Source organism: Rhinolophus sinicus, linkage group LG04 (assembly GCF_036562045.2).
Source record: "Rhinolophus sinicus isolate RSC01 linkage group LG04, ASM3656204v1, whole genome shotgun sequence".
In the NCBI taxonomy this organism is placed as follows: Eukaryota; Metazoa; Chordata; class Mammalia; order Chiroptera; family Rhinolophidae; genus Rhinolophus; species Rhinolophus sinicus.
Window position 1 is genome coordinate 45,764,568 of NC_133754.1, and position 27,287 is coordinate 45,791,854.

The 27,287-nt window shown below is 37.2% G+C and overlaps 1 protein-coding gene across 5 annotated transcripts in view; it reads right to left on the reverse strand.

Annotated features, from left to right (window-relative positions):
* NALCN (sodium leak channel, non-selective) overlaps nt 1-27,287 on the reverse strand; it is a 294,832-nt gene that overhangs the window by 14,077 nt on the left and 253,468 nt on the right. For all 5 annotated transcript variants that reach the window (XM_074329502.1, XM_074329503.1, XM_074329499.1 and 2 more), the window contains 12 exons: nt 27,118-27,285; nt 24,259-24,363; nt 19,985-20,091; nt 13,574-13,694; nt 13,388-13,486; nt 7,858-7,951; nt 7,243-7,349; nt 6,954-7,028; nt 6,027-6,146; nt 3,466-3,534; nt 2,014-2,162; nt 1,054-1,147 (listed from right to left, as the gene is read on the reverse strand). In XM_074329502.1, the coding sequence (XP_074185603.1) occupies nt 1,054-1,147; nt 2,014-2,162; nt 3,466-3,534; nt 6,027-6,146; nt 6,954-7,028; nt 7,243-7,349; nt 7,858-7,951; nt 13,388-13,486; nt 13,574-13,694; nt 19,985-20,091; nt 24,259-24,363; nt 27,118-27,285 (1,308 nt within the window). The remainder of the gene's footprint in view (nt 1-1,053; nt 1,148-2,013; nt 2,163-3,465; nt 3,535-6,026; nt 6,147-6,953; nt 7,029-7,242; nt 7,350-7,857; nt 7,952-13,387; nt 13,487-13,573; nt 13,695-19,984; nt 20,092-24,258; nt 24,364-27,117; nt 27,286-27,287) is intronic.

Genomic DNA, 27,287 nt, shown 5'->3' on the forward strand with positions numbered 1-27,287 from the left:
GTGGCATTCAACTTGTTCTTTATTTAGAATTTATGTAATTCTGCTTAGTATTATATTTGATTTGGTACATTCTGTCCCCATTCATTCATGCATAAAGTGAATGAGCTCCTACTATGTGCTAGGTTTCTGCCCAGTATTGGGGATAGACTTGTAAGCAAGACAAAGACCTTGTTCCCCCTCATGTTCCTGACAGCTGAGAGCTGTATATTTGAACATGGTAGACACTAACTACATGTAGCTATTTAAATTTAGGCTCATTAACATTAAATACAATTAAATACATTTAAAAATTCAGTTCCTCATTTTAACTGGTCACAATTCAAGTACTCAATAACCACATATGGGTGGTGGCTCCTGAATTAGTGCAGATGGCCATCATTGTAGAAATTTCTTTTGGACAGCATTGGTTTGGAGGATGAGAGAGAGATGAAATAAACTACTCCAGCCAGTAACTCACCGTAGTTGTGATACACGCTACAAAGGAGAAATATAGAGTGCTGTAAGAACATATAACTGGCAGTCTTAGCACAAGGTAGGATTCTTGAAGGAACTGATGTTTACAGTGATACCTGAAGGATGATGAACAATTAGCCTAGACAAGGGAGGACACATACCAAAGGGGGTGTACAGCTCAGAGCCCTCGACCTAAACTCTTTGGGGATGACTTAGAATCACTGAAGACCTGGCAGCCAGTATATGGCTCATTACAAACCAGGGGATAGATCAGTGAATATCTGTTGAATAAAGTAAGGAAGCAGAATTCCTCTGTTTATACTTGACTGCCAAAAATGCACACGGTGGGAGGGAAAGAACAATGCCCACATGGTACATATTTGTTAAATGGAACTACAACATAGCTCAAGGTGGGTTCACTGGATACTTTTCTTGTATGTCCATACATTGTAATGTAAAAGAATGTAATTTTATGGAATAAAAAGCCAGGGTATGTGTTTTGTACACCAAGTCTTGCTGCTAAATAGGAGAACGCTGCCAAAAGTGCATGGCCAGAGAGTTTCATCTGCTTGGCATTGTTAATGATGAAGAGATGTTTACCATACAGTCATGCATAATCTTGTTCCAGTCTTCTCCGGTGACAATTCGGAACAGTACAGTAATAGCTTTGCCAGCTGAAGAAAAGTTTGCATGTCTAATTCAAGGGAAAAAGAAGAATATGAATAACATAGTTGTCATGAAGTAGTAAGATTTGTCACTGCCAAAATAAGTGAATTTTAGAGAAAATTTGGTTGCTAAGTTACCATTTCCAAAGGTTATACCCTCTTATTTGTTTGTTATTTATACTTGCCCCCAAGTATAGCTGTCTGAATAACCCAACCCTAGCATGATGCCACCAATTTCTTGCCATTTGTCTTGAATGACTGAGGGAGCAAGTGTTGACAATTAAAAGTGATTCCTTCTTTCCTGTGGATTATGCTATAAAAGGTGGAGCTGTCACACATCAAATAAATCATCTCTGCAACAAAACACATCTGTATATAATTTGTTGAATAAGGACTTTTCTCTTTTAAACTATGAGATGCTTCCACAAAATTTAAGATAATCTTTGAAAAATGCTTTTCATATGTAATAATCATTTTGGGGGTTCTAACTTCCCTCGTTTTGCTAACAACAACAACAAAAACCAATGCCACCTCAAAATTACTTAATTAAAAAAATATGTCATTTTTTGACAGTACATGGAAGACAAAAAGTACTGGAATTCACCAGGATATTATTAGTTATTCCTGAATGGTGGTAGACTTATGGATTCTTTTGTTTTCTTTTATTTCTAAATTTTCAAAGATTTCTAAGCATGCATACTGTTTTCTATTAGAAAAATGTCATTTAAAATTTGGCCATTTTATTTTATTTCAATTTCCAACTGATTGCTTCTCCCTTCCCTTGTATCTTTAATAGATAAAAAACCATTCAGGTTTTTATTCATGATTTCATTACTAAAGAAGTTTGCTTGATAGAAAATAGAAAAATAAATGGAAAAATAAAATATATACTAACCTGTTAATGTTCTCTCCATATTTCACAGTACCAAATAAAACAACTCCAGCAAAAGCATAACACAGCAGCAGTAGGAACATTCCTACGATGATAAAGAAGCTTTTATACATGCTGACAACCACCGTCAGGAGGAGCATCTTTAGTGTTACCTGTATGGAGATGGAAATGGAGATGGAGATGAGATGGAGATGGAGATGGAGATGATGGAGATGAGATGGATGAGATAGAGTTGAGATGGAGATGGAGATGAGATGGATGAGATAGAGTTGAGATGGAGATGGAGATGATGGAGATGGAGATGGAGATGGAGATGATGGAGATGGAGATGGAGATGATGGAGATGAGATGGATGAGATAGAGTTGAGATGGAGATGGAGATGAGATGGATGAGATAGAGTTGAGATGGAGATGGAGATGGAGATGATGGAGATGAGATGGATGAGATGGAGATGAGATGGAGATGGAGATGATGAAGATGGAGATGGAGATGGAGATGATGGAGATGGGGGAGAGAGAGACAGAGAAAGAGGGAGAAAGAGAAGGAGAGGGGAGAGAGAATATGAATATTCAATTCATTAAGCTGTAGAGAACATAGGAAGTAAATAACATTTAAGCAGGTTGGCACAAGAGTGACCCTCACGATATCATTTGAAAATTGCTTCCTATTAGATATTATATCAGAATATTATTCAAAAACCATTAGAAAGAGAAATTCCACTCATATTTGAAACTGTCCTGCCTTTTCAGCCAAATTAATAAAAATTCCACCCTCAGATTTTTTTATTCTTCTGTTTTCTCTTCTCTTGCTCCCTAATTCTGTATGATAAAGTCTGTATATTTTTGGCTTGTAGCAAGTAGATTCGGGATTCTTCCACAAACAGATGTTCATAAAAACAAACCTAAACAATGCTAAAATACTAAATACCCTCAAATCTTAAATGTATTAATTCTGTTGATATATAGAAAGTACAAGACATAACGTTAGTATCAAAAAAGAAAATGGTACTTTAAAATCTGAAAAATATATGTGGAATGTATGTATGAACATTCACAAAAAATATGAAGAAATCTGGGATTATAGAATCATGGATGTTCATTAAGGACTATTTTTCTTTGCAGTGAAATTGCTTTTTTAAAAATAAAAACAATAAAAATAAAGAACTATTAAGAAATACCACTGGTTTTTGCTTTCATGCCTGATATGTTATCTTTAGTTGATGACGGAATTCACTTAGCAAATATGAAGAATTAAAAAGACAACATAAATTCAGGAACGATATTATAAGAGAACTAAGCTACTGATTCACTTTAATATTTAAAATTTACTTATGATGTCCAGCACTTTGTTAAGTACAGGCCTGAACTCCAGAAGGACTGCTGAAGTCACTCAGTCATTGCTCTTTTCTTCCCTGTCTGTGGAACGTTCGACAGAATTCTTCACAACATACTTACATGCTTCCCACAGATGGAGAAAAACCTAAAGACAATCACACACGCGCCCATCATGTAGGTATAAGCATTCTGAAATTGAAACAGAAGAAAGCCTCTCATCATTTGCACAAAAGATCTTGTTATAGTTCTGTTTTTCATTTTAAGCCTTCTGTGAAGTCTACTGAATAATTAGTTTAATAAAATGTGAGAATTCCTATAAGAAATTTATCTAAAAAAGATGCTGAAAAGGTCACTGCCAAAACTCATGAATACATATTAGCTATAAAATCAAATCTTAAATGAAACTTCAGTCTCTGTTTTGCTCAGCTGAATTCTGTGTTTTAAAACCTATTTTACCATAGTGACCAGCTTTTTTGAGGAGCAAGAATAACTTAGGATAGCAATGCAACATGAGGAAGTCCAGTGAGACAGGAGATAAAGGAATCCTGGCAGAGGGAGCACAGGTGCTGGAAAAGCTTGCTGGAGATCAGACTCCTTCTGACTTAAGGTCTCTGGAGACCTCTGGAGACCAGCCAGCCACATGTCTAAGTGATTTCAGAGATATCCTCCCTGCTCAGAAACACATTCAGCTCTTCCTGCACGTGTGTGATCAGAAGTAAGAGATGACTCGGCGTGCTTTATGACTAAGAAAGCTTAACATGAGAAACAAAGATCCCGCCGACTATACCTACAGTGACAGCTGTGGCATTAAGCTGATGTGAGAGTGTGATTTTTCTCAAGGAGCCTTGTCTAGGCAAATGACAATAGTCACGTATGGGCCCTGCGAAGGGGGTCCAGTGAGATCCTTGGTGAGGAGCAAGGAAATGCATGTATCTGCATAGAAGTGTCTTTGGATGGGAACCAGGACTGCATCTTCATTCACCATAGTCCACTGCAAAATGGAGTGGAAGATGAGCACGCTTCCAGGACCAGAGGTTCTTAAAGAACAAAAAGCAGTCAGGCACAGGAGGCACGCTGGTCCTTTTGGTGTGCGATTTCCTATCTGGGGACATCTGGAATTAAGAAGCATACTCTGCTCTTCTGCTTGGACAGAGTGGCTTTGGCTGCAACTTATCTGGAGAAAAATAAAATCATGGGCCTTGCTGCTCCTTTTTTCCATGTTAGCTCCAAACCTATTGTAGATACCTTCTCACTTTGCATTCTGGAAGTGATAATGCCCAACAGCTTCTAGGATGATGAGCCAAATCTTTCACCTGGGCCACAAGGTCCTGAGAGGTCTCACACTTCCTTACTCACACAGATCTTGTACCTTGTTCTGCTGGCTCCTTCTACTGCAGTCACACTGTCTATTGTCCTGTACCCTTCCCTCAATGGGACAGCTGCCTGAAATGTTCTCCCCTCATCCTACAGAATGAACCCAATTACCACTCCCTCAGGATGCCTTCCAGGACCTCTCTGATGAAGCCATCTTGCACTGCAATGTGTTGTCACAGCAATGCGTGTCCCTTCTCCACCTCCCTCACCATAGCTGTAATTCTCATTGACTTGGGAGCGGTCAACAAATGCCACCTAACTTTCCGGACTGTACCATTTATGAGGCAGTGATTATCTTTGTTTGGCTTATTACGTTCTTCTCAGTTCCTAGCACATCTTTAGTGCTCAAAACCATTTAATGTTTGAGGAAATGAGTCAGGTTGTCTGAGAGGCCAGATCTGTGCACTTGAAATGTAAGGAGTTTAAATTAAGACATGCTATACATGTAAAATACACATTCAATCAATTTTTCAGTATAAAAGAAAGCATGTAACCTTTCTCCATAATTTTTTATATTGCTGACATGTTGAAATGGTAATACTTTGGATATGGTAGTTTAAAAATATATTAAATTAATGTTATCTGTTTCTTTTTTATGTTTTAAATGTGGCTCCTAGAATAGTTAAAATGACATCTGTGGCCACATTTTACTTCTGTTGGACAACAGGGCCTGAGTTCATGGTGAAGTATAGCCATAGCTGTATATTTTGAGCTGGATCTCAGAATGAATGGAGGTCGAAGGCACTTTAGGCACAACAGTGAGAACTCAGGTACAGAGATGGGGAATGATTAGAGAAATGGCAGCTGGATGTCTAGTAGAAAATAAGGCAGCAAAAGTACCCGAGAATCACACTGTGAAATCCTGGTTATAATGTTGTAGCATGGATGCTACACTTGACACTTGAGCTCATAAAACTGGGTGTGAGTCCTCTGATACTAGCTTATATGTGAATTTAGACAGGTCTCTCAATGTGTTTCTCTCTCTCTCTCTCTCTTTCTCTCCTTCACCCCTCTTTGTGAAAATGAGGGTTAAACCAGAAGAACTTGAAGGCACTTCTCTTTCCAGATCACACACTCCAGAAATTTGAGTGGCTGGGTTTTGTCTGTGTGAAGAGTATGGGTGTGTGCACACATACACACATGTGTGCATGTACTAGCATGTCTGAGGGCCCATCTGGGTCATGGCTGGATCTGGGGGAGGCTAATCTGACACCTGAAAGTTGGCTGACATGGAGTGAAATGAGACTGGAAACAGGGTTACCTGGACTGAAATTATCAACTAAAATAAACGTCAATTGTGTACATACCAGGAGGGCAAAGTGAAGCACCACCCAGATGACGCCAAGTGATGTCACCAGCAGATCATATCGATTTCTTCGGCTTTGCCAGAAGCCAGCAGGTGACATTGCAATGATCTTCATTGTAACCTGGGAAACACAATAAAGAGAGTAAACAGAGGCTGAGTGTTCAGCACATGTTTAAATGTATTAACTTGAGTCACATTATTTTTTTAAAGGACGTAGAAACCAAAGAGAAGAATTTATTACACATATATAAAAGCTGACGAGGTAACAAACACATCTATATTCTCCACACTCTTTTGTCCTTGTTTTATGACTAGTTTGATAGCAGGACATTTTTCTTCCTTAAGTAAAAGACCACAGATTTTGGGAAACATCAAACAGTACAGGATGAAATAAGAATCTGCTTGTATTTCAAAGAAGATTGCTGGAAGAAGAAGAGTATCACTGGAAAGAGATGTGACATGGACCGTATATTAAAATAATCTTGTCTGGGACCACTCCCTTTGCCTTCACATTACAGTTTGAGTCCCTGAAATACAGTTGTTTGTGTAGTTCGCTCTAAATACTTGAACTCACATAGCTAGACAGGCCAACATTCTGATACAATAAGTAACAGCAATTAGCAATTCCTGCAGTTAGAAAAATTTGAACTATAAAGTGAAGTCTTTGTTCACGTTAAGCAGAATAGCCTAAGAAGGAAATTACCTAAGAGCATGCTACTCCCCTCCACCCCACAAAGACTTCAAAAGCAATGGAACACAGAGCTGAAAGTGCCATCAAAGGAGGACATTGTTTTACATTTTTTTAAATTAAAATGTATTGGGATAACAATGGTCAACAAAACTACACAGGTTTCAAGTGTACAGTTCTAGAATACATCATCTCTATATGAATATTAATGTGCACTGTACCACTGACTCATTATGGTACCTCTAGGACGAAGATGAAGGTGAAAACAACTGACATTGTTGCCAAAGGAACAGTCACTGGGTCCTCGACGTCCCACTGTAACAGAAACAGCACATGAGTTTTTGCACACATCCACTGGGCAAATAAAGACTTGCCCCTTCTTTCTCCCATTTAAACATGATTGTGGATTTTAATTTTTTATACTAAAGAGCATAGATTGATGGTGAGTGGATACAGCCACTTGTAATATTCTTGGATGCACCAATGAGTAAGAAATTCATTCCCAGAGTCTTAGGGTGAAACAAAGTACCTTGACAGACAGCAGCACCGACTGAGCCAGGACAAGTAATGCAATTGTCCTCTTAAAAAATGGATGCTGGGTTATGTCATACATCTTGGCTCTAAAACCATCATTATCTGGAAAACAAAGGTTTAGGCCAGGGCATTTTAGACATAGGTCACATTTATTTTCTTGTCTTTCATTTTCTTTAATGCTCATCATAAAACCCATTACATTTTTTCCCCTACAGTTCAACCTATTGTGTAGTGTTTTGCAGGAATGGCTGGCTCTGAATATTTAAAACAATGGTGCATGACGCCATCTGTATTGGAAGGAGAACCGCATCATTCAATTTCTGTCAGTTTAATACATTTCACTCATATGTTGAAAAAGCAAGCACAAATATATTTTACTTAAAAATTCATTTTTTCATTAAGGCTTATCCCGAGAGCACTGAAGCACAGCCTTTGGGTGGTTGATTTTAATAGCCTATGGAGAGAGCTGTAGTTTGGAGCCTGTTTCTATATTAACTTATGCACAACCACCTAGTGGCCTCACGATTATTATTTTAATTGAAATCTTAGACTCCTGGGGAATCATGAACACTAGTGCCCGACATGAATAAAATCAGAGCATCTTTGATACCCGGGCGAGGTGGGAGATGAAGAGGCTGTGCTATCTTCAGTCGGCTCTTCAGATCTTCCCATCTTCTCTGATCTACAGTCAGCAGAGCCGTCCCCTTAATAAACAAAGGAAAGCAGAAAAAGGCCTTGTGTCAAGTACTCCACACCAAGGACATTGCACATGGGGTGGTGATACAAACAGGACTAATTTGGGAGTTTAAAATAAAGATATTCTTCAAATACTGTGGTGGTTCGATAAATATGGTCAGAATTCTCAAACCTGGTCTTGAAAGGACTCCCATAAAGGATGGCCACAGGTTTTGGAGAAGATTCAGCAGTCTTCAATTGGCATCTTTGAACATGGATAACATTCAGGTTTGGGAAAATCTAAGGAAGGTTTTTTACATGATTAAATTTTCTAAAAGGGATCTTCACTCTAATAGTGGTTAGTTTCCTTTTACTTCATAGTAGAAAATGCTGCAGCAAAATTATATCTTGTCAGTGTTGCTGCTTCTGGTTAAGGGTATTATGTCTTCACAATTTTTTTTCAAAATCACTCTGGTATGTGCAGTTGCAAAACTATTTTTAAGTGGTATAAAGTCACAGAATTTTGATCTTTAAGAAACTAGTGCTGTGACAACTGGCTTAAAAGGGATTGGATATTCTTTATTATATGATAGAGTACTTCATTAAAATACACATAAATATATTACATTTCATTACATTATGTTACATAGGCAGAAGTATAATTTAAGAAACTGGGTGGGGTGGCCGGGTGGCTCAGGTGGTTGGAGCGCTGTGCTCCTAACACCGGGCTCACCGGTTCGATTTCCACATGGTCCAATGAGCTGTGTCCTGTACAGCTAGAATGAGAATAACAGCTCCACCTGGAGCTGGGCTGCCTTGGGCTGCTGTGAGCGGCCGGCTGGCAGCCCGTGACCAACTGGCTCAGCTGGATAGAACGCAAGGCTCATAATACCAGCATGAGCCAGTGAGCTGTGTTCTTCACAACTAGACGGAGAAACAACGGCTTGACTCGAAGTTGGGGGGAAGGATGGGGGGATAGGGGAAAGGGAAAAAAAAATGGGGAAAAACAAAACACCCATCTGCACTCAAATTCTTCTTTGCTTTCCTCAAAGCTAAGGACAATCCTTCAGGGGAATATCCTCCTCATGTTTCCAGAATTTTCCTGCTTGTGTATGTATCAATACATGAGAATGTATTATAATATTTGTTCTGAATTTTAAGAATTTATATAAATGGTGTCCAATATGTGCTTATTTATTCATTTTATTTTTACCTTCATTGAACACTATGTTTTCCAAACAACTACATACTAGATCTAATTGGTTTATTTTCACTACTCACGGAGTAGTAGACCACTGTACCAATACATCAGAAGCTATTTAGTTTAAATTTCTGGACTATAAACAGTGCTGCAATAATCACACATACCATCTCATGGTAAACATCTATGAGCCTTTCTCCATGTTGAATCTCTAGGAGAGGAATTGCTGGGGTCTAGGAACTTATGCATCTTTACATTTACTGCATATTGCTAAGTTGCTGTCCAAAGAGGGCTAACCAAGAAAATTTGCCACTAGCAGTTTCCAAGTGTTCCCATTTCCTTATAGTCTTGCTAATCTTTGACATTACCAGACATTTTAATTTGGCCATTTGATGGGTGTGAAGTGTACATGATTTAGCTTTAATATTAATGAGATGAACCATTTTTTATGTGTATAAGTGGTGATTCCTGTATCTTCCTATGTGAATTGCCTGTTCATATTCTTTGCTCATTTTTGTATTTCAATATTTACTTTTTGATGTTTTGTAGAAATTCACAATGTATTCTGGACACTATTTTTTTTTTTTATCAGTTATGTGAGTTGTAAATATTTTCTCTTGTTTTTCTTTTTTTTGCTTTTATCATTCAGATAAAATGTGTCTTTGATCAGTCAGCAACTTTTCATTTTAATGTAATCTAAGTTATACATTTTTTTCTTTATGGATTTCACTGTGGTTAATGTCCAGAAATCCACAACTACTCCAGGGTCAACAATAAATTCTGTATAGTTTAAAAATGGTTTATACTTTGCTTTTCATAGCTCAATCATTCACTCATCTGGAATTCATTTTTGAGTGTGCCATGAGGTAGAGATATTATTTTATTTTCTTACATTTAGACAATCAGTTACCTCAGCTTCACTTACTGATGGTCTCATCTCTAATGATTTGTTGTGCTACTTCTGTTTTATATGTACAGAGGTGACTTCTGGGGCTTTCCGTTCTGTAAGTCTAATTTTCTATCCTTGTAACAATTCCAACATGGTTTTACTTATTATAGCTTGTTTCCTTTCCTTTTCCACATTTTTGTTCATGTTCAACGCTGTGAGAGGTTTATCAATTTTTTTTTTTTTTAAAGAATAGCTTTCGTTATTCTTAAGGCTTTCTGTAGTTACTTTGTTTTCTGTATCATTCATTTCTGTCCTTTGTTACTTTCTTCAATTTTACTGTTATTTTTATTATAATTTATTGATTTGTATATTTGACATATTACTAATTAATCTTTGATTTTTCTCTGATATATACACTTAAAGCTATAAATTTCCTTCTAATTATTGATTTATCTATATCTTGTGAATTTTTATATATGTGATTTTTATAAATGATTTATCTAAATATTTTGTGATTTTCTATTCTGATTTCTTCTGTAACTCATAAATTACTTAGAATGTTGTCAATATTTCCAAATTCTGAGGGATTTTTTTGCTATCTTTTTATTGTTATGGTAAAGAACACATTCTACACATTATCAATTTTTTTGATAATTATTATTTTACGACTTCGTAGAGTATACATTTTGTATTTGAAAATTGTGGGGGGTCCGCATTCTTTATATGTCCAGTAGAACAAATTTTTTGTGTGTCAAATCTCCTGTTTTCTTTCTTTATTTTCCTGTCTGATTTATGAGTCTCTTAGAGAAATATGTTAATATTTGTCATTATGATTTTGGACTCATTAGCTTTTTAAATAATTTGGTTAATTTTTGTTTCATGTATTTTTAAGGTTCAGGAGCTTTATACTTTTCTGGTGATTAGTTTCTTTTGCAATGATTTCATTACACTGTTTATTCTTAATATTTGTTTTTAATTATTTTTTTTCTGATATTAATATTGATAAACCACATTTTTCATTAACTGCAAGCAAATACTTGTTCTCTGGATGCTATACACATTTATACTATTTCTTATTATAGAGAAAAAGATATTTTGAAAAGTTGAACTCTGAAAGGATCCAAAAGAATAGCATGGTGATATCATCTGATCATTAATACATGAAAACCTCTAAAAGGTTATTATTATGAAATTAAATATATTAATTAAACATATTGTTTTATACTAGGGAAACAAAAAAATACATATTACTGGTATAGACTTTGAACTTTTTGTTTAAGGTTCCATTTTCTAGGGAAGACAATTTTGTCTAATGCTGAATTATGAAAACTTGGTCCCCAGAACTTGCTTTATCTTCATATCTCTCTATTGCCTATATATTTGGAAATCTGTTTATATACCTTTGGGTATGACTATTAGAATGTAAGCTCCACGAGGGCAGAAATCTTTTTTGTTTAGCTTGTAATGTTCTCAGGGTCAAGAGCAGTGTCTGGCACCTAGTAAGCGATCAAAGAAATCTATTGAATAATAAATAAATAAAGGCTATTATATAGCAGCTCATGTGCTACCATCTAAAAAACTTGCTGAAAAGTATCTTTTCTAAAAAGTTCACATAATTTAGAAGTTTATATCTTCTACTAACTAATCAAGTTTGTAATGTCTGATAATACGATTTCTTCTACTTTCCCTCTTTCTTTAAACACCCGTTTAGAGAGCTTCTGAGCATGCTTCCCTTTCTCAGGCAAAGATGCTTCTTTCCTCCTTCAGGAAATAAACACAGCCAGTGTTGTAAGTAGACCTCCTGTTATTTTGCTTACTTCAGCCATTCCTCTAAGTTCAAGAGCTGCATTTGTCTCCAGTTATTTAACATTTTATGTTGTTTCATTTATACTGCTGAATTGTGAGTGGCCATAGGACCTAATTCTTCTGAAATCAGAGCCTTAGATGGCATCCCGAGCAAGCAGTGCCTAAACTCTGTTAATTGACTGATTAGCTTCTGCGCCTATTCTGGCATTCCCAGTGTCTGCTCCATTACATGGCTCAAAGGCATCTAAAAAGATCCATCTTTCTCTTTCTGCTTGGTATTAAACTGAACACAGTATAGGGCTTAAAGAAACTCATTTATGAATGTGTTAAAGTAAAATAGGGGGGCTGGGCGATATCATCTCTATCCTTTCTTACTCTAAAATCCCATTTCTGTGGGTCAGAGTAGTGTTGAAGTCCAAAGGGGGGATTTTTAAGTCACACCCTTTGAAAGTCTGAACAAAATGACATTCTCATTCGGCACACATCAAAGGTGTCAATTGACTGAATATCTGGTACCACACAAGTGGAGCCTGGGGGACTGTGAATGACACAGTCCCACGCTAGCTACCCAAACCAAAGAGCTCTGATGTGAACGCTTGTGACTCAGTCTTAGCTGTGAATAACACGGAGCAGCACGGTGCTACGCAGGCACATCCAACTTTAATTCAACGCAGGATGACAGTTGACATTTTCCTATTCTTGAATTTGAAGAAGCACAGGCTGTGCAGTAATAGGCACCTCTTCTGAATTCCCGCCCCCTTTTTTCCTCCGTATACACCCCAAACAAGTGACTTTACCTCTGTAGGCTGTTTTTCTTTAATTGTGCATTTCAGAGCTGTGAGAACGGAGAGTAACATATCAAAACCTTAGTGCGTAGTGTGTGCTCAAAAACTACATAAGTCTCAATTTTTATGATTTCAGAAGACGGGCCCTTACACAGCAGAGGACATGTGAGCCACGTCCAGAAGAATGACATAGAATGTTCTCTCTCAAACTCATATATTTTGGGCAGAAAACCTCACTTGCTCTTTTCCCATTTATGAGCTCTTATACTGCTCATTAGAGCTGTTATGAATGCAGCACGCTTCCTATAAAGCATATAAAGTTTTTATACGAAATAAGAAAATCTTTTATCCTATGAATTAGATTTTAAAATTTCTACCCTCCTCCCAACCCCATCCTAATGCTGAGTTTACCTACTGAGTTACAAAGAAGCATCCAATTTACATTTTGTGAGAGTAATGTTACCTGCAACCAGCACACCAGCTTCAGCTACGGTGTTTTAATAACTTGCTGGACACCCTTTCAATTTGAACAAGAGGAGATGCACCTTTCAACTGGTGAATGAATGACACTGTTACCAAAGGGGGAGATTTAGCAAGAGAGTTGTGCTCTTAAATAAAGTGCCTGAAAGGCAGTAATGAGGTCTCTTGTAAAATAGGTAGAGAGATTATTTACACGAGTCACATTACAGTTTAACGCGACATCATGCTGTGTGTGCAAAAGAAAGCACAGAGTGAGTGGCTAGAAGCGAGTAAAGCCTGTGGTACTCAAACCGAGAATTCTTACCTTGTTTTCATTGAAATTAGCAATAACTACTCCAACAAAAAGGGTCAGTCCAATCATGCAACCCAGGAATACAAAAACATGAATATAGATTCCATGCATCTGTATAAATGAAAAAGACAGTTATTCATCAAAGTGAAAGCAGCTGTTGAAAGGATTGTGTTCAAAGGATTCCTTGTGCTTGCTTACCGGCCCCACACGATGAATAATCACATCCCTCACTTCCACCCAGCCTTTCAAGGAGAGAACTTCAAACAATGCCAGCATAGCATTTCCCACATTGTCGAAATTAAAGTTCCTAGGATTCGCCCTGCAAGTCAGAAAGAGGAATGTTCTGTGAAATTCCAATGAGAAGCACCCTAAGGCAAATATCTGTAGCTCTTTCCAATCTTAGGTGCAAGGTATATTTAACACTTGGAAGGTGGGTTATATGGCATTTCTTTTGATTTAGCTAAATCATAATGATGCGCTGTTATAATTTATTAATTATATAACCAGTTATTAGGTAATGATGGGGTGCTCTCAATTGAAAATGACAAAATGCTACACAACTTGAGTTCTGGCTCTAGAGGATCTGCACATGTTTCTGGCTTGTCCTGATTATACGGAAGACTGGAAATACACTTTCTAGTTAGAAATTGTTATAGGCGATTCTCAAAGGGGCATTGGAGTTTGGATCTGAATTTTAATTTTATAATTGAAAGTCTTTCTAAAGGCATAAATTACAATTCCCTGTGTTAGTACAGAAAGTGTAAAAGAACAGAATTTCGCCACTTATTCCATTCTGTGGCCTCCTATGAACATCATGCTGCAAAGTAGTGATGCGGTTAGATGGCAAGACGTGTTTGCTCATAGGCTGTGTTTCCAGATCACTCTCTCCCAGTTGGATTTTTTCTCTCCTGAGTGTTCTTAGTAGATACTTCTTGTAGACCACAGTGCACAGTATGCTGTCTACACTCACAGCCAATTCCTGATTTCTAAAACACTCTTGCCTCACTACTTTTGGGAGGAAGGGGATGTCTCATTTCTTGTTTTTCTGACATTTATACTTTTTTTCTTCCCAGTTACAAAGTGATCCAGTCTACTATATTGCCATTTCCCTCAGTGATCATGGTTCTTAGCTACCATTTTTATTGTTAATAGATTTGAGTGTTTTTTTTTTCCTTTCCCCTTAATTAGAAGCTATTTTAAATAATGAAAAGAGTCAGACAACCACTGGAAAATCATGATGATCACTACATTTCTTGAATATGATTGAGAACTGAGCTCAGGATTATTGAAGACAGTAGGCCTCCTGAAGCCACCTAAATTTTTGTTTTTTCCCCCCTGCTAGCTCATTATCAAAATTTAATCTTCATAAAAGGTAACTGTCTGAGGGCAATCTGGTTTAGCATTTTTCTACAACTTTTTATGTTTTTCAAACCACAAACCAATCATGGGATGTAATTTTCTTTCTTTTCTTTTCTTTTTTTTTGTAAATACTAAATGAGTATCTAATAAGAAAACATAAAACTGAAACTGACTTGCTCCTAAAGATTTAAGGCTGATTGGTAGAAATGTTTTCTACATGGTGCAAAAGCCCCACTCAGAAATTCATATTTTGGGATTCTGATTTACATTTTTTAAATATGAAAGTATAGCCTATTCTCGGATTTTCTCCAACAATTTTTCCTTTGGGGGTTTCAATTAAATTTATTTTTATAGCAGACAGATATAAGGATTCTACAGATGTTTTCTTGAATAAGGATGTTTTTTTTAAAACCAATGAGCCAGTTCTCAGATCTGATGTTGAACTTTCTTACTCATCCATTTTCTTTATGTAAAAGAGCTTTTCTTTAGCTAAATTTGCTAGTTTAACTAACCCAAGCTAGTTTTATATTTCACATCCAATAGAAGTTAGAATATGTTAAAAATACACTTTTAGGCTAAACCAAGGAAAATACAATAGATAATCACAGACTTAAATAGTTAGAAGAATATATCACATTAAAAAATTAGAATTTCTCAGCTTTAATCATGTAAGATGTTTGTTTACGCTTTGTTCATGCACCTAAAATTAGAAAGTTTAAAATTTTACGTACAACCACAGAGGACTTCAGTGAATCCCAGACATAATCCAGTATTGTCATTTTTACCTATAGCTCTTCCTTGATTTGGAAGGCTGTTTAAATATCATATTTTCCGGTTAACTTTTAAAAGATTCTTATCTTGTCTACACAATCCAGAAAACTAAGACATTCGTTCTGACCTCACAATTTGGTCAGCCTTTTGCCTCCCAGTGAAAAGTGCTCCAAGGTCCCCACGATCATAAAGAGAGTTGCTCCTCCTCTGGGAAAGAGAGGGTACCATGGAGGAGAGGAACTTAGCCTCTATCTATGGATGTGGAAATGCAGGAATGACATTGTCTAAAATGGCATCCTGTTTCTTATTACATTTCTCTGCCATCTAGTCTAAAGAAACCAGAACTTTTTGTACTTTCTAGAATGCACTGACATTTTTTGCCTTGTGCTTTGGCAACAGCAAATTAGAGTTTCCTCAACTTAGGGCACCTTACTTCTGCCTAGGCCCTCCCGCTCCCCTGCCCATAACCCCTCCCTGTTTCAGCTCCCTAAGTCCAAAGATAACTGGTTGTCTTCTCCTCTGGGTCCTTCTCCCTGGTCGTATCATACATGGATTAGGTGCCTCTCCTGTGTGTGTCACTAACCCTTTGCCTGTCTGTATCCTATCCCGGCTGAAACACCAGGAAACTAGAGAAACTTCACCTCAGGCGCTTCCCTGGCACAGGCCCCTTCCAAGCCCAGCAGTGAGTTCACATAGTCCTATGGTTTTCTCAAACTGACACAAAAGTAAGGTAATTTTATATTCTTTTTCTTAATATGCTTAATATTTCTTAATAAGCAAATCGAGCCTTAGACTCTCCAACAATTTGACCTTCTGTGTAACTTAAAATTACCTAGAGGTAAGCTTCAGGTGAGTGTTAAGTGAGTTTAGGGGCTTAGTGTAGTATCAAAGCCCTTAGCATATTATATTAAATTATTTACAATTTTATTTTCTGTTCTCTACTGGACTTCAGGCTCCTAGGGAACAGGGGCCATAGCCCTAGTGACAACATAATACCTTGCGAATAGTAAGCACTCAAAAAATACATTTATTGTAAAACTCAGTACTTTGTTGATTTTTCTCTCATGTATTTCATTTTCTTCTATCCTAGACCTCTGCTTAAAAGAAAACACACAATATTTACAATATGTGATATGTTTAATCCTTTTTAGCAAGGTAATTTTTATCTCATCAAGTTTGAGTGATTCCGAAGAAAATGAATGTATTCATCTGAAGAGAAAATACAGAAACCAGACTACCTCCAGAATTAGGTAGTACATATTTATGTCCTAATTATAATTATCATATCATTTCTCTAGGACAATTCTCAGATATAAGTTATTTTCTTAATCATAAATTAGTCAATATAAAATTACAAAATTTTGGGCTGCTAACTCTTGACAAGCTTACTAAAGAAGGAAAATGTAAAAATTATCATGATTACACCTGACATTTATTTGATGGAAGGTTTATCTTTCACTAAAATTAATCCAAGTCACAATATTCTGAACAAATGGACAAAAGCTATTATGATGATGTTCAAGTGATGCCTTTTATTCACTTAAGCTTTTAAAGCATCATTTAACTTGAAACCCCAACAATAACATACAAAAAACATTGCATTTAAATTAACTCTGATTTTTAAAATCATAGGTAGCTGGCTTTGTGGAATAGGTTGAATAACATAAGGCATAACTAGAAACAAGTTTACTTTTTTTCCCAACACTGCCTTCCAGTATGTTCTAACTCCCTTTCTGACATCTGGAGGAGATCCCAAAACTTTTTGGTCACTTTCAGTTATAAGATTATTCTAACAAGTCCACTCCATTTTACAGCAAGTCTTGGCTCTCATAATCGGTACAAGGATCCCATCTTCAGCAGCTCAGCCTGAACAGTGGCTTTCGGAGGGAAGAAGAGTGTTGGCTACTCTGTTCCACTCCTGTTTGGGTGACCTTGTGGTTCTTACAAAACAGGAGTCAGGAAAATGGAATTAGAATCTGCTTCTTGTGCTCCTAGACTCTCCTCTGGCCATTGGTGCTCTTGTCACGGCAGCTATTGTTCTTTCTTAGAGGGCATTTGTGTGTTCCTAAAAACACTCTGTATATTAACCATGTTTCTAGCTTCTGCAAAATTGGTACCTTATCATCTGTCCTAAATACATATGCTGGACACACTTTGTTCTGGACTGCCCAACCCCTGACCTCCTTCCTCCCTTATCACCCTCTTCCCAATCTAAGGAGGAGTCCCTTTTAGGGTGTGCTTTTCAAACGCAAACCTACCAACCCACAGTCCATACCTCCACACCCCTCCTTTGTTGGGCTATCACACTCTGGGCCATTATCCATCTGTCCTAACTACCCCAGGCCCAGGTATCAGACCATAAGGGACAGCCCGATTTCCAGAACCCGCTGAAATGATCAAATTTGCCAATCCTAAACCTGCTTGCTCTGCCTCGCTCATTCCTGCCCAGGGAAGTTACAGTAAAGGCTCTTGCCCACAGTCCGTTTCCTTTTGCCCCGGGACTGTTCCCCGTGTTTCCGTGTGGCCTCCTATGTTGTGGCATGGCCTCTCCTCTTGGGAACTGTGAGTAACAGCTATCTTCTCAAAGGTAATTGTATCTCAATCTGTTTGACCTTACTAGATCTCAAATTTTCCACTGACACACTATATTTTAAAACACTCCCCAGCACAAGGATGCCCCATTGTGCCATCCCTGCTATGAGTGTGATCTCTAGGTGATTCTCACCTCCCACTCCTGGAAACACACCCATACCCTCTTCCAATAGGGGCACCTGCTCCCCAGTACATAGCTCTTTGCAGCAGGGATCCATCAAGATGGCTCAGATCAGGTGGCCTGAGGAAATGACTCGGCCCTCCGGGAGCATCAGATAACCCTGCCCTGCTAGACAGTGAGGAGCAGCTTACCCACAGAGCCTCTCTTCTTGTCTTGCTGATCTCTGGTACCAGCTAGTCCTCCTGGGGGAACTTACTTGGCTGGGGTGAGAAGTACCTTTTTCCATGATGAAGGGAGGTGGGATGCCATAGCACTCTCAACTGAGTTCGTTCACTTCATGATGTTATCTTTGAGTGTAGTGTTTTCTTGTACATGAACTGGATGATAGAGGTGGATAATCTTTTAGTGAGTTCTGCTGGGGTTGTGTAGTGGCTCTCTTTAGAATATAAAGACACAGTATCTCCTATTAACCTCAGCTTTGAGGCGTTAGCCAAAATTCCAAAACAGTAGGGAAAAAATCCTATTTGATGTCCTGATATAAACAAATAATTTATGGTATATTAATGAGTTTTCACCTCACAAAAAATAAATTTTTTATGCTTCTTTAATTTTTTATTTTAATGTAAATTAGACTGCTTTCCTAGTTAGCACTGGGATAAGGATAGTCCCTTGTGTTATTTACTTCTCTACCCATGCTGAAGCCACACATCTAAAATGAATCTCTTTTTTTCATAATGCTTTGGTATTTAAAAAATAAAAACCCAATATAAACAGTATTGAATTGTTTATAAAAGTGGAGTTCATATTAGAGAAATGCCAAAGCAGTAACAATGAGTCCTAAGGGTACAACTGGGTGAAATGTTATTCCTTTCAAAGAGTTTGACATTTAGTAAGAGAACAACAATGGTGACAAAAGCTGAGTAGTTGCTGTGGTTCACTCATTATTCTAAGAGGTAAAATGAAATAAAAAGAAAACAGGTGACGAGTTAAAAGGACAAATGAAGTTGAGAGAACACTCGGTTCATCAATGAAGCAGACTGAGAAATCCCATTCACGATCATTAGGAAAATGGATGAGAAAGAAGGTACTAGGTACTTCTAGCTGTGATGTAAATGCTTTGAAAAGTCATTGTCAAGAAAGATACAGTTTAAAGAAAGAGTTAGAAATAATCAATTGCATTACTGACTATTCCTTTCCAGTGTTTCAATAATGGAAATCCTTCAATGTTAATAGATTTTAAAATTGAAATAGCTTTATGATTCAGGTAGCTTCTCTACAACTATTGTGAGGACATCAGATCCTCCTTTAAAGATGAGTTTAGTTTTTATTTTTTAAGATTTTTATTAAAATATCGCTAACATACAAGTTATATTAGATGATGAGTTTAGTTTCAATTTGATTAAAAAAATTTAAAAAATTAAATTAATTTAAAGAATTAAATTAAAATTTGATTAAAAATATGATTGAAAGTCTTTTTTTTAAGCCTCACTTATTTGTAAAGCCATGCAAATCCAGATCTAAACTTTTAAATACTGTGGTGATATTTCATTGGTGTCATGAAGCAACCTAGGACTCACTGTGTCACTTGCTCTCTTATTTACCGTATTTTTGCATCCTGTTGTAATTCAGTACTTTACATTGTATTACTTAAAATCATTTTAACATCTCTAGAAGAATTATTTTTAGTTTTCACGACATATTATACTGATTTAAAACCTAATACTGACAAATATAGCATTCTTCAGAATGTTATTCTGATATCTTACCAAACACGGGGCACCCAAAATCCAGGTTTTTTCTCTCCAGGTCTTAATTTTAAATTTAAGTTCTTGGAGACACTTACATTAATTCTGAATATGCCATTGCAATCTTCCTAAAATAAGGAAAAGAGAGAGATGGGGGAGAGAACCTGGTCAGAAAAGGAACTCAGAAAAGATAAAAGAAACAGTTTTTACATAAAATAATAAAGGTCTTTATCTGACAACAGTGACGTGGACAGCTATCCAACAAATAGTAACAAAGACTGCAGAGATGAGTGATGAAATTTGATGCTGAAAACATCAGTCAGTGGGCAAAGGATCTGAATAGACATTTCTCCAAAGAAGATACACAAATGGCCAATGAGCACATGAAAAGATGCTCAACATCATTAGTTATTAGAGAAGTATAAATCAAAACCACAATGGGATACCATTCACACCCACTAAGAAGGCTATAATAAAAACAGCTACAAGTTTTGAGCAGAATTGAAATCCTCATACTAGAACCCTCATATACTGTTGGTGGGAATGGAAAATGGTGCAGCCACTTTGGAAAACAATGTGGCAGTTCCTCAAATGACCAAGCAAAGAGTTACCATGAGACCCAGCAATTCCACTCCTAGGTGTCTACGCAAGAGAAATGAAAACATATATCCATATGGAAACTTGTACATGAATGTTTATGTCATTAATATTATAAATAGCATTATTTATAATAGTCAAAAGGTGGAAACACTGCAAATGTTCATTAATGGACAAATATGTAAACAAAATGTGGTATACCCATAAAATGGAATATTATTCAGCCATAGAAAGGAATGAAGTACTGATACACGCGACCACGTGGATGAACCTTGAAAATATGGTAATTAAAAACGTCAGTCATCAAAGACCATATATTATATGATTCTATTCATATAAAAGTTCAAAACAGGGAATTCTATAGAGACAGAAAGTAGTCTGTGGTAGTTTAGGGATGGAGGTGTAAGGGGGATAAAGGTTTAGGGGTGACAGTCAAAAGATACAGTGTTTCTTTATGAGGTAAAGAAATGTTCTAAAATTCTCTATGGTGATGGTTGTACAACTCTGAATATGCTAAAAATAGGAGGATACACTTGAATATCTCACAGAAGTTCAAATTTTAATCTGTTTAAAGTCACCTTTAACCGTAAAACATGTATCCTCCTGGCCTCCCCATTTCTGTCTGTGGACAAGCATCCTGTCAATATCCCAGCATCAAGATCTTAGCTCTCTACTGTTTTTTCCTATTCACTCATTCCACGTCTCCATTCTTATTTCCACTAGTTTAATGCCAACATTACACCTCTCTTGATTACCAACAAAATTTTTAAAAATAAAAATAAAAACCTTCTTACACAAGTAATATGCCCTTAAGTTATAACGCATGGATAAATTTACATAATTACTAAAAAGATAAACACAACTGAGATTTGGGTGTCTATCCTTCCAGTCTTTATTCCTACGCAGATATGAAGTTGTACAGTGTTTATTCTTTCATAGCCCACTTTTTCAGTTAAAGTGTATTGCAATTATCTTCTCATACGTATTCATCTGCAACATTATTCCAAATAGCTGTGCTGTGGTGTGTTATGTCAAGGCCCCACGATGTACAGGGCCTTACTGTCTCTTCCAGTTGGTCTTTCTGAGCCCACCGGAGCCCACCTTTGCTTGGGTGAAGCAGCTTGGTGTCCTGGTTAAAAACATGGACTATGGGGACAAGCTGCCCGGACATGCATCCCAGCTTCCCACTTATTGGGGTGACCTTGGACAAGTCACCCTTTGACACTAAACCTTTGTACACCTGTCTTACTCCTCAGTAGAATGTGGGGAACAATAGTAGTTCTCGTGACAGTACCTGTACTTTGTGAGCAGCGAGAAGTGTCTGATTCCTCTGCCTACAGACCTTTTGATGACTTCTCATTTCTCACCAAAGAAATTCCAACCCCCTTTGACTGGCATTCCAAGTCCCTGAGATCTAACCTACATTTCTGGCCTTGTTTTTCAGTTCATTTCTACATGGGAGGGAAGTGAAGTTTAACATATACTATTGGGGGTGGGGTTGGGTTCTTTACATAAGTCAACTAGTTCAATCTTTAAACTATCGCTATGTGAGGAGTGTTATAGAGGAAATAAGTTCAGAGAGAGTGAATGACCAGAGCAAGCCATCACACCTACTGTCTTCATTCTGCCTCCTCCGCTTAGAAGGTCCTTTCTTGCTAGAATCCTTCTTCTCCCTCAAGCCTTCTCAGCACTGTACCCCCAGGGGGAGGAACTATTTCCCATACTTGAAAGAGTACACATTATTTCCACTTTTCATGTGCTCTTTTAAATTCTGACTTTGTTATAGTTGCTTAAACGTGAAACACACATTCTGATTGGATGGAACATGCTGCAAAGCAGGGGCTGTGACCACGCCTCACTACGCCAATTTCTTTTTAATTATTCTGCCTGATATTGATGCTCTCTGTGATGGTTAAGTTCTCCTAGGCTTTCCTTATGGGCCTACCACAGAGGCCTCATTGTGGGAAAGAGGATAAATGCATCATGGTATTTGTGTGTTTGTCCATCCATCGTGTGCTTTGTCTTATACACAAGTCACCAACTTTTAGCTTGGTCTGGGGATGAGTAGACAGTGTAAAATCACAATGCTCTTAGTCATTGTTAATACACTGAGTCATCCGAGATTCCTACTAGGCTTCATTCTGAAATGTAAGCATCTTTCTGGCCTCTATACGGTGTGGATCTAAAATAACCCTTGTTTCCTTACACAAGCTAGTGGACTAAGCACTGGCTCTTTATGGCTTCCTTCATTAGCTAATTTGGTACAACATGACCTTTAAATCATGTTCCTTGTTATATCTTCTCATGTTTATTGATGTTCCTGGGACCTCTGAAGAGAGGAGTTAAAGGCAGCAGTGATCTATGTGGTGCCTTGTGAAACAGCATAAAGTCTACCCAACCTAAGAATGTCTCTTCTGCTCTGCCACTTCCTGAAATCCTCATTATGAATATAACTGATAATGTATTTTGACTGGACAAAGATGTTAGCTGTACTTTATAATAATTAGAATGCTAATGATTTTTATAATTACAAGCCTGAAAATGTAGGAATTTTCATACTGGTATAAAATCTGTATTAGATAGTCATAGTTGCTGGAAATATGTATTGTAGTTCAGCTTTATTAAGCCTTTTGGAAACATGTATTTTAATGCTCTCAAGGCATTATTTTACCTGTATGAACAATGAGATACTTTTGCTAGTTAATACATTAGCAGTACTTGCTTTACTTCATTAGTCTATTTGTAATATAAGGCAGAATTCTAAGAGAGTGGGACATTGGATGGTGTAGCAGAGATTGCCTAATCATTAACCAAACTGTGTCCCTTTTTCTACACCACTAAACTACAGTCTCCCTTCCAGTCTGGTGACGCCATGCTCTTTCCAGGAAAATGTGAGCTGCAATGAGGTGTGCCACTTCTAGGCTCAGCCCACAGCCCTCTCAGATAAAGGTGGTTCTTTGTTCTTATGGGTCAGCTAAACAGAGAAGACTTTGAAAACAGTGAAGGGTGAGAACACAAGACAGAAGAAACCTGAGTCCCTGAGAGGTCATTTGGAGGAGAGCTGTCCAACTTATCCAACCAAGATGCAATGTATTCATTGCATTATGTTCAGCTACTGAAATATTGGGGTTGTTTCAGAGCTAGTCTCCTTTTACTAATACCGTCTAAAGAAAAAAGCAGTAGCAAAAGTTTCAAGCTTGGGTCTTTGTTGGTTGTCATAATGGGGTAGATTCTGGGCAACTGGAGCTTATGTAAGGCCTTGGCTTCCTCATGGGGAGAATGCTGGAGTGGAGGAGTATTAAAAAGGGGCGTTAAAGTCCTTTGCACTTTTAGGGGGAGCTATTTGCTGACATGAGGCTCATGTGACAACAGAGGAAGGATTACATTAGGGGAGACTTGTAGGGAAAGTTTCTGAGATTCACAGCTATAAACATCTGGAATTTTGGGAGACTATGCAGAAGATGTCACAGTGGATTGACAATAGGAGGGAAGAGTAGAATTCCTTGTCATGTGCTTTTAATCTTATAAACCTTTATCAGAAGAAGAGAAACCCTTTTGCTTTAAGCAAAAGGAGTTCATAGGAATAGACTTCTTAAAGTTTTGTCAGAGGGTTCTCAAAGTAGCTTCAGCACATGTTTACCAAGGGCTGATAAACTACTTTAATTTTTAATTCCAAAAGATAGAAAGAAGCATCTTACCCTTCTAAGAATGTTGGGATCATTGCACTTTGCCAGTTTTCCAGCAAAAAGCTGAACTCCAAAGCTTGCAAAAACAAGCATTAATGTCAGCAAAAGAATGGAGACCTGAAAGAAATTGGTGAGATATCAACTCTCTTCGTAAAACATTAAACAGAAGGTTTGGTTCAAACAGCAATATAAACAGGACTTTTCTGATACCATTGTACGAAATTCATGATCTTTTTTCTCTGTGTGTCAAGTGTATTTTATTTTTATTTATTTATTTTTATTAGTTTCAGGTGTCAAAACAATGTAATAGTTAGACATTTACACCCCTCACACAGTGATAACCCCCTCCCCCAATCTACTACCCCTCTGACATCGCATATAGCCATTATAGTTCCACTGACTCTATTCCTTATGCTGTACTCTACATCCTGTGACTATACTATACATACATACATATATATGTATATACATGTGTATATACATATATATATAAAATTATAGTTGATATTCATTATTATTCAGCTTTAGCTTCAGGTGTACACTGCAGTGGTCAGGCACTTACACCATTCATGAAGTGGTCTCTCTAATAAGACAAGTGTCCATCAAATACCCTACAAAAAAACCACAATGAGATACCGCCTCACACCTGTCAGAATAAATCAATAAACAACACGTGCTTGTGAGGATGTGAAGAAAAGGGATCCCTTGTGCACAGCTGGTGGGATTGCAGATTTGTGCAGCCACTATGGAAATCAGTATGGCGGTATCTCAAAAAACTGGAAATGGAACTACCTATGACCCAGCAATTCCACTCTTAGGTATCTATCCAGAGAAATCCAAGATGCTAATTTGGAAAAATTTATGCACTCCTACGTTTAGTGCAGCACTATACACAATAGCTGAGACATGGAAACAACCGAAATGCCCATCGGTAGATGACTGGATTAAGAAACTGGGGTACATTTGTACAATGGAGTATTACTCAGCCATAAAGAAGAATGAAATCTTACCATGAACCTAGAGAACATTATGCTAAGTGAAGTAAGTCAGACAGAGAAAGAGAAATACCATGAGATCTCACCTATATGTGAAATCTTTAGAATAGAATAAATGAACAGGCTAATCAGAAACAGTCTCAGATATAGAGAAAAAACTGAGGGTTGCTAGATGGGAGGGGGTGTGAGGATGAGGGAGAAGGTGAGGGGATTAGAAAGCATAATTGTTAACCATAAAATTGTCACAGGGATACGAAAGACAGTTTGGGAAATTCATGATCTTTTGATGATATCTTTTAACTTCTCCACCACAGGTCATTCAATTAGCCTTACTGGAATGTTAAAAGAAGGAAATTCACAACAGGTTTTGAATTTTTAGGATAAAAACATGTGACTTTCATGTAAATAAAGGGGTATGGTATTTTTGACATGACTTAGGCTTTTCTGATTTTAAAGTCAACATTTTGATCTATTTTACTTAATGGAACAAAAGAAAAATGCTTAAATAGCTATATTTTCCCCACTTTTCTCAAAATGAATTCATATTTCTATTATCAGAGCACAAATTAGAGGGGGCAGTGGCTTTGCTTTCCTGTGAGCATGAGGGCGTATGAATGTGCTGCTCACAGAAGAGTAGAGATAAGTCAGTCCTAAAAAAGCAAATCTCTTAATTGACTCATGCTCCCTCTGCTGGATGACTACTTTGGTCTCCACAGAGAAAGTGGCAAAGGATAAAATACTGAACAAACTATTGCTCTGTACTCATTGAATAATCTAAAATATACGTTAACTATACTAAAATTACACAGAAACATCATGAGGAGAAAGGAACAATAGAGTCTCTTCTAAAATCTACCAAGGGTCAAAGATGCACATACATTAGCCATCAGGTGATATCCCATTTTCCTTCAACTCAAGCTGTGAAAGCCACTATTTTATGGCTTTATTGCAAAGAAAATGTAGAATTTTAAGCACATCTTTAAAAAAAGTTAGCATTTACATGCTTATAATAACATTACAATCTGTCTTTAAAATACCTTTGCATCAACTACAACTGCAGTTATGCTCTCACCATAGCTGTGTTTCTAGAAAGCAAGTTATAAAACAGCCTTATGTAAATTAATTCATGTTTTCCATGCACAAGCAGAATTCAATAATAATAAAAAGAATCCTTTGATCACTCCTTTGTAGGGCAAAGATCCTTCTGGAACAGATTATGAGCAATGAGCCTCTTACTTGTCATTTTATCTGCAGCCCTGCTCTTAGAAGACCCTAAAACAATGTTTGCTCAATGAAAAAGAATGTTTTCCCCCTTGATCACATTTGGAAGCATTCATTACCGTACATTTAGGTTACTTAAAGTAGGGTATACTTGTATGTTAAATTTTTTAGTTTGTTTTATGTTAACATTCTAAAAACAAGACACAAATTCTACTGCTATATGCTTTGAGGGTCATATAGAATGAAATTATGAACCCAAATGTGTTAATACCTAATATCATTTGTGAAGTAGATGATGTTGAATTTTCTTATCCTTAATTTCCTGATTGGGAAACTAAAACCCAGAATAGAAAGAGTTAGAAAGGGAAGTGTTAGCAAATATTACCTCTTTGAATTCTCCTTTCATCATACTTTCCAGAGTGCTTCTCTTTAATTTACTAAAAATGTTTGTCGAATTAAATATACTGATAAGCCAGAAGCATTTATGGGTAACATTTCTGAATGTTGTGTTGTGCTTTATTAGTGTCTTTATAATCCTCTGGCAAAAAACAAAATTGTAGACTTAACTTTGACAAGCAAGACTTATTTATTCCCTCATTAGCTACATTACAGAGTTGGACTATGTGCACTGGAAGCAAAGGTAACTGTAGCATACCAAAAAAATTTCCTTGAAGCCACTGAAAAGCTCTCGAACAACTTTCCTCATCTGGGGCACCAGTTTGAATATCCGCAGAGGTCTCAGGCACCGAAGGACCATTAGGAGCTGAGCTCCTGATTCAGCAGGCACATTTTGAGGCATCCAACAAAGAAATATCAAGCTCACCT